At 42.3% G+C, this 18,653-nt stretch overlaps 1 protein-coding gene across 3 annotated transcripts in view; it reads right to left on the bottom strand.

Moving 5' to 3' along the window:
* Positions 1–18,653, bottom strand: part of CTPS2 (CTP synthase 2) — a 107,075-nt gene that overhangs the window by 16,039 nt on the left and 72,383 nt on the right. For all 3 annotated transcript variants that reach the window (XM_049873379.1, XM_049873378.1, XM_049873380.1), the window contains exons 14-17: positions 17,556–17,652; positions 8,409–8,464; positions 7,815–7,911; positions 2,106–2,250 (exon numbers count right to left, since the gene is read on the bottom strand). In XM_049873379.1, the coding sequence (XP_049729336.1) occupies positions 2,106–2,250; positions 7,815–7,911; positions 8,409–8,464; positions 17,556–17,652 (395 nt within the window). The remainder of the gene's footprint in view (positions 1–2,105; positions 2,251–7,814; positions 7,912–8,408; positions 8,465–17,555; positions 17,653–18,653) is intronic.

Genomic DNA, 18,653 nt, shown 5'->3' with positions numbered 1-18,653 from the left:
GCTACCAATATTTATTACTTTACCTGGTAATAAACAAGGCCTGTGTGCTAGGGAGCTAGAAAGACAAAGGTAAAAAAGATGGTGCCTGCCCTTAAGGGATGCGCCAGTTTGTGGTTCATACATAGGAATCCTCTCACTACCAGAAGACCCACTAGCCCACTATAACTCCAATACCAGCACTGGAGTTTTGTTAAGAGGTCTTTCCTCTTCTCTGAGAGAGACATACTGTGTCTTGCTCAGAAGTCACTAGCAAGTGACTTTCTCAGAAACTGCCAGTAAGCTTGACCCAGAGACCACCACCCCCTGTGTGGGAACCAGCAGCCCATACAGAAGGCAGGTGGGCAGTCCATATGAACCAGATTAGACTTGCTGTATTAGCTGATGTTTGTCAGGCCTCAATTTTTTCTCCCAGACATCTAATTGAGAACTTGAAATAACGGAGGCTATCAAGCGGCTGAAAAGGGTCACAGCTCACATCCAACATGGGACCACACTGGAACTGCCAATCTGCCGCTGAAGCCGTGCAGCCTCAGAGCATAGGAACCTCTTCTTCATATGAAATCTCTTATGCAGAACCACAGAGCCTAGTAGGCACCTCAGAAGAAAGGCCTGGCAATCTACTTCCAAAAAAATCACCTGTCGAAAACCCTATGGAGTGCAGTTCTACTCTGACACACACGAGGTTGGCATGAGTCAGAACCGACTCCATGGCAACTGGGCTTTTTTAAATCTATGACATTCTGGCTGGATCCTTCCACTTTTAAAGGGATTTTTATTTGAACCTGATTTTTAAAAAATCATGTTCCAGTTCACCTGAAAGAATAGTGAAATACATAAAAACATTATTTTTAAATAAGAATGGGAGTAGGTAGATAAGGGCTTGATTTACAATAATGCTATGATAACGAAAAGGGTGGAAAAGGTTCAGGTATAACTGATGAAATCATCAATGGAACAAAATAGAAATCTGTTGAAACAAATCCATATTACTCAACTTACTAACAACCTGGGGGATCCGTATTTTACACACTACACTAGAAATAAAGCCCATATAGGTTCTAGATTTACACTTTAAAATCGAAACCATAAAAGTGCTCAAGGAAAAAAAAATGGATTATTACTTATATAACCTTTCGAGAGAAAAAAAAAACTTTCAAGCATGGCCTTAAGGCAGAATCCATAAAGTAAAAGATTTAACTATACAAATATTTAAAACTCTGTAGGGAAAATAAAAACTACCATTAGCAACTTAAAAGAAAAACATAATCACTTTGAACAAATATGTGCAACCTAAGAAAAGATTTCCTTTATATATAAAGAGCTTACTAATCAGTAAGAAAAAGAACACTATAGCAAAAAGAAAAAAAGGAGGGTAAAGGATATGAACAAGCTATTTATAAAACATATAGCCAATAAACATATTGTTCATACATATTTACTAGTCACAAAGTCAAAAAAAGAAAATCCCTGTTTTCACTTACCAAAATGACAAACCCACTGCCGTGGAGTCAATTCTGCCTCATAGCAACTCTATAGGACAGAGTAGAACTGCCCCATACGGTTTCTAAGGTTGTAAATCTTCACGGAAGACTGCCACATCGTTCTCCCGTAGAGCAGCTGGTGGGTTTCAGCTGCCAACCTTTCGGTTAGCAGCCCAGCACTTAACCACTGTACCACCAGGGCTCATCAAAATGACAAGCGTTTCTAAAACAATACCCAGTGCTAGCATGGTTTGGGAAAGTGACACATTACTACCATACAAGTGATTCAATTATTTTCATTAAACCAAAACCAAACCCAAACCAAACCCATCGCTGTCAAGTCGATTCCGATTCATAACGACAGTACAGGACAGAGTAGAACTGCCCCATAGAGTTTCCAAGGAGCACCTGGTGGCTTTGAACTGCTGACTTTTTGATTAGCAGCTGTAGCACTTAACCACTACACCACCAGGGTTTCCAAATTATTTTCATTAAGAGAAAAAAAATTGTGCTTGTTAAGAGAAAAACGTGATTCTTCACTTTAAAAAAAAAGTCCTATGATAATATTAAATCCTATGAGAAGCCTCAGATATTGAGTATTGGTAGGAGACGGCAGCTGGTTACCTGGATGACAGTTTGCATCCCTGTTGCACATAGCCATTCAGATTCCCAGTTGCTGCGAGTAACAGCCCCAGGTATGGAGGGGAAGGCTTCATCGGCCTAGAAGAAAACTCAGGATGGAATTGGACACCAACAAAATAGGGATGATCTGAAATGAGAACAATCATGATGCAGTTGAAGCAGACAAACACGAAACTGCTTTAAAGGTCTTATCTTTGGATACGGAAACTCACTGAGTGGCACCACCACCACACGCCCAGTGCCATCCAGTCGATTCCGACTCATAGCGACCCTAGAGGTCAGAGCAGAACTGCCCCACAGGGTTTCCAAGGCTGTAATCTTTAAGGAAGTCGACTGCCACAGCTTTCTCCCACAGAGCAGATTGTGGGTTTGAACTGCTCACCTTTGGGTTAGCAGCCAAGCACTTAGCCACTATACCACCAGGGCTCCTATTAAATGGTAAGGAGACTGTTCACCTTGTCACCATCATAGCCAGTTACTTTCACTATCCATTTGCTGAGCCGAATTCCAAATTGTGAACACATCTGACTTAGTAAGTGATCAGAAATTTTATTTGTGGAAGGTGTTAGAGTGAGCAAAGTTAAGCAAAAACTTTTGAATGGCAAGATGAATTTTGCTTTCCCAAAGTCTACCAGGGCTCTTTGAAGGCCCTGGCAGGCTGATGATGGCTCAATTTCCTCAGATTTTACACTAGTCCCCATCATTCTTTCTCTTAGATGACTTCAGGCCATTTCCTACAAAGTATTCTCTTCCTTCCCTTGGGAAGGACCCCTTGAGATAAACCAATACACCAGAAACCCAGAGGGCTGTGCCTACGAATACAGCAAGTACAACTCCATTTCTAGTCACCCCTGAAGTTGGATCTTAATGGATATTAGTCATAGCACCATATGACCAAGCTGGCACGCAGATTCAACGTCTGCTAACTCATCGCTTGTGATGAAGTCTCTATGGGATAAAAGAATGGTCTTCCGACATGTTAATGGTGTTATGACTCAAAGTGGCAAGAGTTCAAGCTGCTTTTATTTTCTTCCTTATACTCTTCTGTATTGTGTGACCTTTTGCAATGAGCATATACTACTTACATCATTGGTGGGAAAAACTGAGCTATTTTCATTTTGAGGGCTGTTAAGTTGCCATGAGTCGAAATCTACTCAACGGCAACTAACAACAAGCCCCTATAAAAGCAACTCAAGTTCACCTGGATGAAGAGGAGCAGAAGAGTAGTTTTTGCCAGGTTTATGAAAGGTCCTGTTTTGCAATGGTAGGAATTAAGTGGGCAAGACGTCCAACTCTGGGTAGAAATTTTCTCGGATTCCAAATTCCTTCCCCCATTCAGAATTCTCCAACACTACATTCATTTTCAGTTATGGAAGCACATAGTTTGGGCAACTTCAATCCCAAAATTGCTATGCAACAGAGCATGGACAGTGTGTTGTATTCCTGCCTTTGAGAAGTCATTTTAATTGCTGTATACATCAAGCTGAAGGTGATGAAATAAAGTAAGTTTCATCTGAGAAAGTAAAGATAACTTCAAAGCTTTTAATGAGATGCTTTATCAAATGATCTAAAAATCTAGTATGAAATTCAAAATCACAAGTTCCCATCACTCACCAATGGAGACCCAAAGATACTATTATAAATAATAAGGACATGATGATTGCGTGGAAATGTCTGCTCTCCTAAGGCTATGATGTAAAGCTGTGCTATACAAAATGGTAGCCATTAGCCATAAGTGGCTGTTTAAATTAATTTGAAAGGAAAAAAAAAAACAGACTTAACGGGCTGGTTGAGACTGCATGGCTCCCTGAGACTACTGCCCTGAGATACTCTTCAAAACTTGAACCGAAACTAACCCCTGCGGTCACTTTGTAGCTAAATAACAAATTGGCTCACAAAATAAAGAATATCACCCATAAGTATCATGCTCCTTTAAAAAATCACTTACATGAGACCAAATGGTCAACAATTACTTTAAAACAACAATGAGAATGTAAGGGGGCAGGGAAAATGAATTCATAGAAACAGAACAACCAGAATGGAAATAATGAGAATGTTCACACATTCATTATGAATAATGTAACTGTTATGGATTGAATTGTGTCCAAATCCTAACTCTATGTCTACAGTTATAATCTCATTTAGGAATGGGTTGTCTTTGTTATGTTAACAAGACAGGATTAGTGTAGGAGATATCTTGAGTCGTTCTCTTTAGAGATTTAAAAGAGATTAAAAGAGCAAGCTAGCGGAGATGGGGTAGGACAGATGCCAAAACACACGGAGATCTCCATGGAACCAGGAAGCAGAAGCTAAAGAGCCAAGGACCTTCCTCCAGAGCCAACAGAGAGAGAAAGCCTTCCCCTAGAGCTAGCACCCTGAATTTGGACTTCTAGCCTCTTAAATTGTGAGAAAATAAATTTCTATTTGTTAAAGCCACCCACTTGTGGTATTTCTGTCATAGCAGCACTAGATAACTAAGACAGTAACCAATGTCACTGAACAACTTGTACAGAAATTGTTGAATGTGAACCTAAATTGCTGTGTAAACCATCACTGAAAACTCAATAAAATATTACTTTAAAAAACTGAACATGTTTCAAGTACTCAATAGTCACACGTGGCTAATGGCTGCCATATTGAACAGTGCAGGATACTGTCATCATTACAGCAAGTTCTAGTAAACAGCACTGATTCTGGAAATACCCAGTGCAGAAATCCTCTACATCACATCTAGAAAGAAGTCTCCTTGGATTAGGACACTCAGGTAGGAACGCTTGATGAGAGCAATGCTACCCTCTCCCAGGAATGTTGCCACCTTGAAAAAAGTAGGATATAAGTTATCTACACTTAGAGAAGAAACTCAGTAGTATAGCTTTAAGTTTGAGATGCCATAAATCATACAGCAAAGTATCTAGGGATGTCTTTGAAAGAAGCAGGCAGTGATCATGCTTATGTACCCATATAAAGAGAAGCTGCTCAGTGGATCATGTGAAAGCCAGAGACAGAATATTTTAATGAATGGATCATTGCTCTGAGTCTTTCTCCAAAAATACCCCTTACACCAATATGAGGGATGGAACTAAAAAGTTGTTCTTTGACGATGTTCCATCAGTCAGACTAAGTACCTTTAAAATAATGTTCTTAACTGCTTTGAATGAAATTCTGACATTATATTAATCTCAAGCTTTATCATTCTCTTTAGGAATGGTGGCGATTCATGAATATGTGTCTAAGGGAGCTCAGATCAAAAGTCTTCTGGGGACTTTCCCTTAATAAAATGAACTCCCTTGCAGTCAGCTTTAAAAAATTTCCAGGTTTCAAAGTACCTCTAATTTCCTTCCTAACCCACATGAAATCTGAAAGCATCAGTGGGAATCTAAATCCTTGAGATGCAAGAGGCTTCTCAGGATTTTCTGACAATAATGAGAACCAGGAGGATGAAAAAAGAATAAGTACTATAACCAAGTAAACAAATGGTAACTTGTTTAAGAAATTCTCTGCCTTTTCACATGAAATAAAGATTGAAGAGAATTAACACCAAACAGGAATCCACACTATGAAAACTCTAAATGATGGGCATTTCCAGCAGAAAGACAGCAGGAAATACATCCTCGCTATTCTAACTCAAAAAGTTAGGCATGGAAGAAAAAACAAGTCAGGCACAGGCTGATAATCTCAGGTAGATTGGCCAGTGAAAACAAGCTGAGCAAATGGAATACCACAGAGGCAGTGATAGGAGGAGGCAATGGCCTAGTTTATTCCAGCCTCTCCCATGACTAGCTGGATGGCCCTGGGCAGGTTCCTTAGCCTCTTTGCACCCCAGTCTCCTTCTCTGTAAAATGGGAGTAGCATCACCTGCTTTGTAAGTTCAACAATGCAGGTAGAGTCCCCATCAAGGAGTCAGGTAATCAGTGAGTGCATAATAAACAGCCATGGATTTCCTTCTCTCAGGGTCCAGGTCAAATGCTACTGTGTTCAAAGAACCTTCGCTGACTTCAATTGTCCTCCCTGCTCAGGATTCACTAAGTATTGGAACAAATAGAGGCAGAAAGGGAAAGGGAGAGAGAAAAGGAATTTGAAGTAGAGAAGAGAGGCATGAGCTGAGATGGAAAAAGACTACAAGTTCGGGATATGAAAGGGAAGAAGGGTAAATAAGTTCAACTTCAAGCCTGGTGGTCTAGGGTGGTGGTTCTTAACCAGGGGCAATTTTGCTCCTTCCACCCCCAACGCTTAGCAAAGTTTGAAGACATTTTGGGTTGTTCTAACTGGGTGGGGAGGATGCTACTGGCTTCTAGTGGGTAGAAGCCAGGGGTGCTGTTAAACATGTCACAATGCACAAGACAGTCCCCTACAACAAAGAATTATCCAGCTCCAAATGTCAACAGAGCTGAGGTTGAGAAGCCCGTGACAAGGAGATTGAGAATACCTTAACAGAAATAGTCAGGTGGAAGAATTAGTTTGGAGCACATGTGAATTTAGTTTTAAATAAGTTGGATGGTGCCAGGAGAACATCCAAATGTTCAAGTTGGTTGAAATAAAGTACATATGTGTGGGTCTAGGACAAGGGTCAGCAAAGATGTCTATAAAGGGCCACAAAGCAAATAGGTTAGGCTTTTCAGGCCAGATGGTCTCTGTGGCAACTACTCATCTCTGCTGTTGTAGCGTGAAAGCAGCCACAGACAATATGTAAATGAATGAGTGTGGCCATGTACCAATAAAACTTTATTTATGGATACTGAAATTTGCATTTCATATAATTTTCATGAGTCACAAATATCATTCTTCTTTCAATTCTTTTCCCAACCATTCAAAAATGTAAAAACCATTCTTAGCTCCTGGGTCATACAAAAACAGTCAGCAGGCTGGATTTGGCCCACAGGCCATAGTTTGCCAACCTCTGATCTAGAACATGAACAGAAAGGGCTGAGATCAGCTGTAACCCTGGGCTTACCACGGCCTTGCAGATCTGAATGAGAACACTGTATAAATATAAACATACCGTATAAACTTATATAATACTGTATAAATACATGGTTTATGCCTAGACTCTCATTCCAGCCCAACTACAAATGACTTTGGTGACCTTCTTCAACAGAAATCCAATCCCTTTGCGTTGTGTTTGGGTTGGAAAGAACTTCTCTGAGTACAGCGATTAGTGTTCAGAAGTTAAATGATTGGCCCGTGCTTGACCATCAGGCATGAGCAGTAGGGAAAAGCAGACACCCAGGTGGCATGAACAGGCAGGTCCTGGTGCAAAGACAACACCAGTCACCGTTGACTAGATGGGCATTTTGCCATTCTTCCTCAAACAGAGGGAAGCGAGCAGAATGCTACTGATCAGTAAGCTGCCTGCCTTTCCCAGAGAGCCTAGTGGCTAGTACATAAGACAAATCCCCCAAAAGGGGGACAGGAGATGTCAAGGCAGCATCTATTTGTAGAACCGGTAGACTCAGAACAACACAGCATTTTAAGATAGGTTCAGAACTAAGAGGCCCCAAAATGATTGGGATCATAAGCAGTCCATTTTTTCATGCACTTTGTAGTTGCATACTTATTTCAAAGGAGAGAGGGAAAAATAAAAGAGAGAAAGAATGAACAAAACGGGTCTCAAATTATACCTTCATATGTCTATGGTCAATAAAAAGATGTAAGCGTACCACAAAGCTTTTCAAAAACAAAGAGCTCACTTACTTGCCAGTTCGATCATTTCCATTCTCTCCCCATCGACATCCTGAGCTACAAAATGTAAGTCACTAAGCTCAAATTGGTTGGTCAGGTTAGGGTTCACCTGGAAAAACAGGAAATGAAGTGTCTTTGGGGAGCAGAGCAATACAGGCACATCAGCTTATGCAAAGGTCCTCCATCAACTGGGTGGGTTTTCCATTTCAATGACGCTCTAATTCAGGGACTTGTCCCGGTCCCAAGTGGCATTTGGTTTCTTGTCAAAGCATTTAAGTCCCCCTTTACCCACATCTGGCAAAATAAAGGGCACAGGGTTAAGGATAAGGAATCTGGCCTTATCTTGACCTAGGAGACAGCAGTTAGGGTAACATAGAGCCTAGATATGCCCTGTGTGTACATACTTTGTAAAGCTAAGAACAGTCTTCCCACCCCCACCTCCACCTGCCTCCGCTGGAAATGGAGACTGGGAGGGATTTGGGACACCTTCTCAAGCGCTACAGACGCCACCAGTGCTGGACACCTTTTCCATGGGCCCCTCGTAATCATGGGGTTCCTCGAAAATTAGCATCCATATTTTGTGGAAATTCAGCATGAAAGCCTTACCTCGTACCGATGTCTGTGTCTTTCTTCTACAAAAGGGACATCACCATAAAGCTTCCCTGTAAAGATACAAAGTGAAATTAACCTAGGAGGAGCTAACTTGAGAACCACAGCCAGGGCATATGTGGGTAGGAAGCCTCTTTGATCTCGATCCTTCCATCAAAGGCCTAAAAATGAACGAGACTCCAGGCAGTAATCTGGATTTTCTTCTCTTCTAGGTGAGGATGGTGATAGCTTCTTTGAAATCTTGAAGCAATTCTCAAGTGAGTAATCCACATTGTGGAAAGGAAAGCCCACTGGGATACAAGTACACCATATACATGGATTCGGCAGGTCTGCCCTCTTCAGACGCCTGCCTGCCGGCAGCACAGAAAAATTGAGTCACGTCCACACCTTCACTTCCATGCAGATTCATAATGGGGCTCACTTTACAAAAGAAGAAAATGGAACCCAGAGAAGTGAAGTGACTGCCCAAAGAAAGCCCCACTGCTTTCTCTACTACACCAACCACCTCCGTGTAACGACGCTGGTTTACGCCTCACCTTAACAATGTACTTATGAAATGGCCAATTTCTGTTATATATATACTTAGCACAATTTAAATAAATAACATCTCGTGGAAAAAAAGTATTTAATCCTTTGGCCCTGAAATTCAACTTCTAAGTATTAACAAAAAACAAAAATGAGGACAAAGATCTACCAACAACTCTGTGCTGCTGAGTTATTTAATGGTGAACAATCAGAAACACATGGAACATCAGGCCTAGAGGAATGCTAGGTTAAATGACAGCCCATCTATACCCTAGGTTCTCAACCAGGAGTGTGTGACAGCAAGCTGCTTCTGGAACTGCTTCAAAATGTCTAGGTGCCAAGGACGTGGCAGGCCAGGACAGCATCTTTGGCATGACTCTCCGTCAACTGGTGTGGTGATCAGTGAACTGGCCAGTGACTGCAGGCTCAGGAGGAGAGGAGTGGGGATCTGTCATCAGCCCCTGCCACAAACGGCCCCATGGGAGCACATGGAGATGCAGGAGTATGGGAGAGTCTGAGGGCAAGTGACCGTTCCTGTAGTCCCAGCTCTCAAGACACAGCTCCCAGGTTCACAGCCAAGGCCCAAAGAGATGTGCCTACAAGGTTGGAGCTCACGCTCCACCTCAACCCCAAACTCCAACAGAACCTGGAGCAGTGCTCAGTTCAAAAGGCAGCAGCAGGACAAACTGTTTCAACCAAGAAAGACCAAATGCCTCGTCTACTTTGGGTTTTTGGCTTGGATAAAGAAAACACGAAGCAGTTGTATTTTCATCCAACTCTGTGTGCTCAGTCAGCATGGCCTCAACTTCCATTCTCAATTCTGTCCGTGCAGACTGAGCTCCTGGGGATAATATTAATGATTATGTCATTGTTAGGTGCTGTCAAGTCAGTTCTGACTCATAGCGACCCCGTGCACAACAGAGCGAAACACTGCCCGGTCCTGCACCATCCTCACAATTGTTGCTATGCTTGTACCCATTGTTACAGCCACTGTGTCAATCCATCTTGTTGAGGGTCTTCCTCTTTTTCGCTGACCCTCTACTTTACCAAGCATGATGTCCTTCTCCAGGGACTGGTCCTTCCTGAAAACATGTCCAAAGTATGTGAGACGAAGTCTCACCACTCTTGCTTCTAAGGAGCATTCTGGCTGGATTTCTTCAAGACAGGCTTGTTCATTCTTCTGGCAGTCCGTGGTGTATTCAATATTCTTCGTCAACACCATAAAGGCATCAATTCTTCTTCAGTCCTCCTTATTCATTGTCCAGCTTTCACATGCATATGGGGAGACTGAAAATACCATGGCTTGTGTCAGGCGCACCTTAGTCCTCAAAGTGACATCTTTGCTTTTTAATGCTTTAAAGAGATCTTTTGCAGCAGATTTGCCCAATTCGATACATCGTTTGATTTCTTGATTGCTGCTTCCATGGGTGTTGATTGTGGATCCAAGTAAAATAAAATCCTTGACAACTTCAATCTTTTCTCCGTTTATCATGATGTTGCTTATTGGTCCAGTTGTGAGGATTTTTGTTTTCTTTATGTTGAGGAGTAATCCATACTTGAAGGCTGTGGTCTTTGATCTTCATCAGTAAGTCCTTCAAGTCTTCTTCACTTTCAGCAAGCAAGGTTGTGTCATCTGCATAACGCAGGCTGTGAATGAGTCTTCCTCCAATCCTCATTCCCTATTCTTCATATACTCCAGCTTCTCGAGTTATTTGCTCGACATACAGATTGAATAAATACAGTAAAAGGATACAACCCTGACGCACACCTTCCTGACTTTAAACCATGCAGTATCCCCTTGTTCTGTCCAAACAACTGCCTCTTAGTCTATGTACAGGTTCCTCATGAGTACTATTAAGTGTTCCGGAATTCCCATTCTTCACAATGTTATCCATAATTTGTTATGATCCACAGCGTCGAATGTCTTTGCATAGTCAATAAAACACACGTAAACATCTTCCTGGTACTCTCTGCTTTCAGCCAGGATCCATCTGACAACAGCGATGACATCCCTTGTTCCACGTCCTCTTCTGAATCTGGCTTGAATGTCTGGCAGTTCCCTGTTGATGTAGTGCTGCAACCGTTTAATTATCTTCAGCAAAATTTTACTTGTGTGTGATCCCACATTCTGTTGCATTGCCTGTCTTCGGAATGGGCACATGTATGGAATCTCTTCCAGTTGGTTGTCTTCCAAACTTCTTGGCACAGATGAGTGAGCACTTCCAGTCAATTTGGCATATTATGGTGGCTTGCGTGTTATTGTGATGCTGAAAGCTATGCCACCGGTATTTCAAATACCAGCAGGGTCACTCTTGATGGACAGGCTTCAGTGGAGCTTCCAGACTAAGAGACTAGGAAGGCAGTCTACTTCTGAAAAAATTGACCAGTAAAAACCATATGAATAGCAGCGAAACACTGTCTGATATTAATTAAAAAAATAAGAGCCAAACCCATTGCCATCAAGTTGGTTCCAACTCATAGCAACCCTACAGGACAGAGCAGAACTGCCCCATAGGGTTTCCAAGGAGCACCTGGTGGATATGAACTGCCGACCTTTTGGTTAGCATCCGTAGTTCCCCATAGCTCTTAACCACTGTGCCACCAGGGCTCCGTCTGCTATTAACGATAGGGAATATTTAAAGGACAGACTTGGAAAGAAAACAGAAATAGTGGAGGGCAGGGAGTGCCTTTGGGAGAGTGCCAACATGCCACTACATTGGGTTATTCAAGAAAATAATAGCACAATCATCTGCTGTTGCTGTGTGCTGGCGAGTCAATTCTGACTCATGGCGTCCCCATGTGACAGAGTAGAACTGCCCCCATAGGGTTTCCTAGGCTGTAATCTTTACAGGAACAGATCACTAGGTCTTTCTCCCCAGGAGTGGCTGGGTGGGTTTGAAATGTCAACCTTTCAGTTAGCAGCTGAGTGCTTAACTGTTGCATCACTAGGGCTCCTTCAGCACAATAATACCCAGGTAGGAAAATATATCATCAGGAAGTTAGAGAAAAAAAGCAGTTGAAAGACCATGACCTAACTCTGAGAGGAGTCTGGCTGTCTCCTTTGTGACTGATCCCAGAGGCTTCTGCTCCTATGATCAAAAATTTCTTCTCTGCTTTCTTAATTACCACAGATGACTTAGCAGATCCCATGATAGATCAATCCTGCCGATATTAACAAAGATGAAGAGGAAATGACAAAAACATCCACATTAGGACATAAGGAATTGTATCTTTGAGTTATCAGGACTTGTAGGATGTCGTGTGAACTTTGAAACTGCATGGCCTACAATGGCTGCCTGGCATAAGGCAAACTCTGTTTGCTAAGCTACCTCAGAGGCGACAATGAGGAGGGTGGGGCAATGGTCAGTCACATGGACTCTGGAGCCAGGCTGCCTGGCATTAAATTTCACTACACCATTTAATAGATGGGCAAATTATTTAACCTTTGCGCAAATTACTTAACCTCTCTGTGCTTCAGTTTCCACGTCTGTAAAATGGGACGATGACAGTACCTCTGTCCTAGGGCTGTTGTGAGGATTAAACAAATCAGAATATGTGAAACACTTCGAACAGTAAGTAACCCATGTAAGTGATCGCTGTTGTTACCTCTAGACCATGAAATCCAAATAGAAAGAATGGAAGCTAGAACATAAGCCCCACAAGATAAGGACCTGTTCTTTCCATTCTCGAGACCAGTGCCTGGCATGACAGCAGGTACTCAATACTTTTTTTTTTTTTTAATGAATGACATATTATGTATGTGGTATGTGGTAACACATGTTTTCAAAACTTAGGAAATTTCATTTTGTGCCTTCAAAATCTTCATCACTAAAAAAAAACTATCAAGGATGAATTTACAAAATCAATTCATTGCCATATTTTTGAAAGGAAATAATTAAAATTTCTTTTAAAACCAAATGCTGAGAATCAGTTCAGAATGTTACTAGTTGGCTTCTCTTTGATAGCAACTTGAAAACAAACTCAAAATACTCATTCTTGGGCCCTGGAGCCAGGGATTGTGATTTTGTCACTCTCGGGAGAGTGCCGGGCACGTGTGTTTTTAAAAAGCCCTATGGTGACTCTGATTTTTTTTTATGGTGACTCTGATTTGGATTTTGGTTAGGGACTCGCCCAGTATAGGAAGAGGGACATAAACCCTATCTGTTTTAGGAGTGCAAAGAGCCCTGATGGTACAGTGGTTAAAGCCCTCGGCTGCTAAGCAAAAGGTGGGGGGTTCAAGCCCACCAGCCACTGCACAGCCGAAAGATTGTGGCAGCCTGCTTCCATGAAGATTTACAGCCTTGGAAGCCCTATGGGGCAGAGTTCTACTCTGTCCTATAGGGTCGCCATGAGTTAGAATCGACAGCAGTTAAGTTTGGGGTTTTTGGGGTGGTGCAAACAGTTAATGCGCTCGGCTGCTAAGTGAAAGGTTGGCAGTTCAAGTCTCCCCTGAGGAGCCTCAGAAGAAAGGCCTACTCCCGCTCAATGAAAGCCCTGTGGAGCAGTTCTACTCTGGCACACGTTGGATCGCCATGAGTCAGAGTTGACTCAAGGGCAACTGGTTTTAACCGATTGTTATTATTAAAAGAGCTGTATCCCAGACCTATGAGCCCGCATGTTAACCATTACACTGTAGCAAAAGATTTCGCCCAATAAAAGGCAAGCAGCAGCAGCAGCAAAGAAAGCCACACTGCAAAACGGCTTTCATTGGGGTCTGGGAGGAGGCTCGCCAGCTTGTCAATGACACACCACTGTCCTGCAGCCTCGCCAAGCTCCTTTCGAATTTGTGTGTGTCTCAGCAGGATGACAAAGCACCGGGCGTGGCATGGACTTCCAAGGAACTTCAATCCCTGGTGACCTCTTTTAAACTGTTTTGTAAATCACCTCATTAACCCAGGCCAGGATTTTCTGCGTGGTGGGGTTTTTTTGTTTGTTTTTTTAAACCTCTTATCAATCTAATCGTGTCAGGAACCAGAAGCTCTTTTTCTACAATAAAGCTTTGATAAGAGATAAGAAAGCAAAAGCCATTTTTCTAGCTCCTGAAGTTTTCCCACCTTATCCTCATTTCTCTGACTTCACTCCAATTTTAGATGTAACCATTTTCTGTTTCCAGTGCCACCAATTCTAGCCAGAGCCTTAACAACGGGACTCATCAATAGCTTCCTAACTGGCCTCCTGCCTCTGTTCTCTCAGAACAAAAACTTCTTCCTCTTACAGTGAAGCAGAGCTAACATTCTGGTCAAATTCTTCTCCTTACTATGAGGAAATGCAGAGAAGGTGCCCAAAGGAATTAAGTCTGTTCTTAAGCATTAAGCCCCCGCCCTGCAGGTCCAGGTGGCTCTGCTGCACTCAGGGTCACACTCGCCTCCTCCGCCAGCTACACCCAAGTCATCTTCCATGGTCTTACTGCCTCATGTCGTCTTCCCAGAACTTCTCAGAACTGGGATGGGAAACCACTGGGACTTGGTTGCCAGCTGTATAACTCAATTAAATATTATACACCCAAACAATAGACAGGGAGACTGGATACATTAAACAGTTAGGCTACAATAAAAAACTAAAAAATAAACTGAGTATGATAAAATCTGGGAAAGGCCATGGATATGCAACTAATATTAGGTGAAGGGTTATAGATACATAGTTTAGAAAAATATTTTATTTCTAAAGACCCCTGCACCAGCTTTGACAATTCCACACACACTGTCATTAGCCCTTTCATAAGACAAAGCCTTTGTAGACAAAGACAACACACACATACAGAACACAGGGCTGAGAGTGAGTGAGCCTCCAGGGATACATTTCTTCTAAACAGAGAAATGATGATTCCCAGGGTTTTTGTCCAAATCAATTTAGATCTATAATCTCTACTTCAGAAAAAGTCATTCATAGTTTTCATAACCCTTAAGGGACTAACAGGTGACTATGAAAACAGAGAGGGATTCTTCTTGTTGAGTATAAAAATTAGTCACTCTAGCAGTTGTGCAAATGGTTAACACACTCAGCCGCTAACTGGAAGGCTGTAGGTTCAAATCCACCTACAGGCACCTTGGAAGAAAGGCCTGGTGATCTACTTTCCAAAGATCAGACACTGCAAACCCTGTGAAGCACAGGTCTACTCTGACGCGCGTGCGTCACCATGAGTCAGGATCCACTTGACAGCAACTTTTTTTTTTTTTTTTTTTTTGGCGTCAAAACACTTTCCATCAAAACTCTAAATTGTTTTCACGGGCAAGGTAGGCAATACATTTCATTCATACCATTCTTGCAGAAATATGCTAACTAGGAAAAATTCCTACAAAATAAATGTACCAACTAAGAAAAAAAAATCCTACAAAAGAAATGTGCTGACTAGGAAAAAAAAAACCCACAAAACATTCTGTGGTGCTATTCGTTTTTATATTTTCATGACACTCAATTGAGCTGGCACAGTTGTCACACGCTTTTCTGGAGACCTGTGGAAGACCTCAAGCAGGCCTGAGGGTAGAACCTCGCATCTCCCAGAGACCATAGATTCATATCCCAACACGCCTCTTATGAACTACCAAGCACAATTTAAATTTAAGGCAGGCCAAAGATATTAGCTAAGCAATAAGCTTTCATGTACTGTTTAAGATTCATAAAAATCATCTGTATTATTTTATGGATAAATAATAACATTAATAAAATGTGGTATATCCATACAATGGAATATTACTCAGCCATAAAGAGAAACGGAGTCTGGATACCTGCTACGACACGGGTGAGCCTTCAAAACAATATGCTGGGTGAAAGAAGTCAGTCACAAAGGGACAAATATTGTATGATTCTACTTATATGAAATATTTAGAATAAGCAAATCTAAAGAGAACAAAGTTTCTTAGTGCTTACCAGGGGCAGGTGGGCGGGAGGGGGAAAAGGGGAACTCGCTGCTTAGGGGACACTGAGCTTCTGTTAAGGGTGATGGAAAAGTTGGAAATGGGTAATGGTCATGGCTGAACAACATGATGAAATAACTAATGCCACTGAAACATACACGTGAAGAATGTTGAAAAGGCAAATGATTGGTTACATATATATTTACTGCAATAAAAAAAAATCACCTGCAACAACAAAATAATTTTTTTAATCATCAGTGTTGTTTTAGTTCTACTGTAAAGAAAAATAAATCTAAAATCAGTCTTTTTTCCATCAAGGCAGACAAAGTTTTTAAATGTATTGTACACAATGCCCTTTAAAAAAAAAAAAAAACCTTTAGCAATTTATTGCTAAATCTTTTACAGCAGATAACATTTTAAAACAATCTTCTCACTAACCTTTGTTTTATCACTTAGGCAATTATTTGAACACAGTTTCAAAGAACTTGAAAAGATCTGAAAGCCAAAGAATCGCCAACATCCATTAAGAGAAAAAAACTTGTATTCTTAAAGAAACATGTTAGTCACTTAGAGAACAAAGGCTTCTTACGCAGAGAAACTTAGGAAATGTTTTCACTTTAATACTTTTCCTTTTGAAGTTTCTACTCTTGCTAGGACGCACTCTATTCCTTAAACGCTGTTTATCATCCTTAAAGGGGAAACTCATATTTCGGATCTTCTAACATCACAGGAATGATGCTGACGACACCCAAGATACCTGGGTTCCCTCTGCAGCAGGTCCTTTTGCAGCTTTCCTTTCATTGTACTCTTTTCACTTGCGTTAAGGCCCCAGGAGCACAGGGCCAGTATCCGTTCCATTCACTCACTGCTATATCCGCACCATCTAGCTCAGTGCGCATGTTACACAGTACATGTGGTTGTCGGTGTTCGTTGTCAACTCATGGTGACCCCATGTGTTTCAGAATAGAACTGCTCCATAGGGTTTTCAAGGCTGTGATCTTTCAGAAGCAGATCGCCAGGCCTTTCTTCCGAGGTGCCTCTGAGTGGGTTTGAACTGCCAACCTTTCGGCTAGTAGTCATTAACCATTTGTGCCACTCAGGGACTCACAAGATATATTTATTAAATTGAATTAAGGCCTTTAGTGGGGGGCGGGGGTTGCATTAACTTATTCTCATATAATATGTTAACCTATGAAAAAAGTTGCACAAAAATTAGGAATTAACCTTAGTGGCTACTGGGAGTAGGAAGACCAGCAAATATTAGATCGACATCATAATTTACCTCTCCCCACACTGGGGCTACTAGAGGAGCAGAGAATTCTATTTCTAACCACAGAACTGCCTGCTACCTCAAGGAGTTCATAAATTAGTTGCAAAAACCAAGCAAACAGAAGCAAACAAGTCAATGGGGGACTGGTTTCAACGCAGTGAAGAGAAGAGTGGACTCAAAGAAGTGAGTTTGGATCCCAGCTCTCCTGTGCTGTGAAGTTCCAGGAACATCTGGGAACTCACCAGACCACCCGCTAAGCAGGGTGTTGGAAGAGGACAAGGGAACAGTGGTCACAGTGGGTTCTCATTAAGCCTGAGGTCCAGCCTGTCCAGGGAGGGGAACCTGGGAGGCAGCAGAGACACGTGAGGATGGTGAAGGGAATGGGGAGAGGTGGAGGGAAGGGGCAAGGGAGACTCCATCCAGAGGGCTGTGATCATACTCGGTCATGTGAACAACACCTGACACCTTCAACAATCAACAATCCTGGGAACTTACTTAATATGGAATTTTCCGTTTTGAAAATAGTTCTTCTTATTCCCAGCCTCATTGATCCTCCCAAATTGCCTGGGTTGTGTTCAGGCATATCAATCACCTGAGAAAACAAAACAAGTATGGTTTTGCCAGTAAGTAAGAAATTAATTTCCCAAATTGCAAGCTTGACTTTGACAGGAATGATCACTGGGTAAGGGTATGCCCTAAGCAATAAAATCTGATCAGTCTCTCCGATTTTCCTGTTCATGTACACCCATGCTCTCTACACTCTGCACATCACGCTCCCTTTCCGTCTCTGCTTCTCGTCTTTCATTCAAATCACTGGTAAAAAATCCATCAGGAGCATCTTTATGAGCTTCCTCCTGACATTAGTCAACTTGTCAGGTCCAGGCGACGTTCACACTTCAAATTCTGAACTTATGGGGCCTCCTACTTTTGTATTCATGTTTCTCCCATGAACAACCCTCTTCTCACTGCCCACTGCAGGCCCTAGAAATTCCATAAGCCAATCTGTCAGTCCTTGTGGAAAAGTATACCAGACGTACTCATTTGTAGAAAACCATCAGAAGGATTCACTTTTTAAAAGGTAATAGCATCCATTCTAGCCCGTTCTGCAGGCCAGACACCTAAGCATCATCTTTGATCCGCCCTTGTCTCTCATTCCTCATAACCAATCCATCAAATCCTAGCAGTTGACCCCTCACCAGCTCCTGCGGCCTTCTCCCCAGCTCCAACCACCACCCAAACTACTGGCAGTAGCTTACCAACCAGGCTCCCACGGTTCACATCACCCCAGCCCACCTTGCACAAAATGCAAGCAGAGTCTGTCAAACTGCAAATATTACCATGGCCCTGCATGCGGCCAGCCCAGCCTAACCCTCCACCTCATCTCCTATTGCTCTCCTGTCACACCTTGAGCTGGTCACCACAGCCTTCTTTCAGTTCCTCAGGTAATCTTTCATTCTGCCATGGGGACTTTGCACATGCTGTTCTCTCTGCCTGGAACATCTCCTTCCACTCCCCAACCCTCGGCTTTGAGCTCTCGGCTCATATATCCTGCCCTGGAGCTGGAGCCTGGTCAGGGTATCGATCGTCTGCCCT

This window comes from Elephas maximus, chromosome X (assembly GCF_024166365.1).
Source record: "Elephas maximus indicus isolate mEleMax1 chromosome X, mEleMax1 primary haplotype, whole genome shotgun sequence".
NCBI lineage: Eukaryota > Metazoa > Chordata > Mammalia > Proboscidea > Elephantidae > Elephas > Elephas maximus.
Note: the sequence above shows the minus strand (reverse complement) of the source record. Positions and strands in the feature narration are given on the sequence as shown.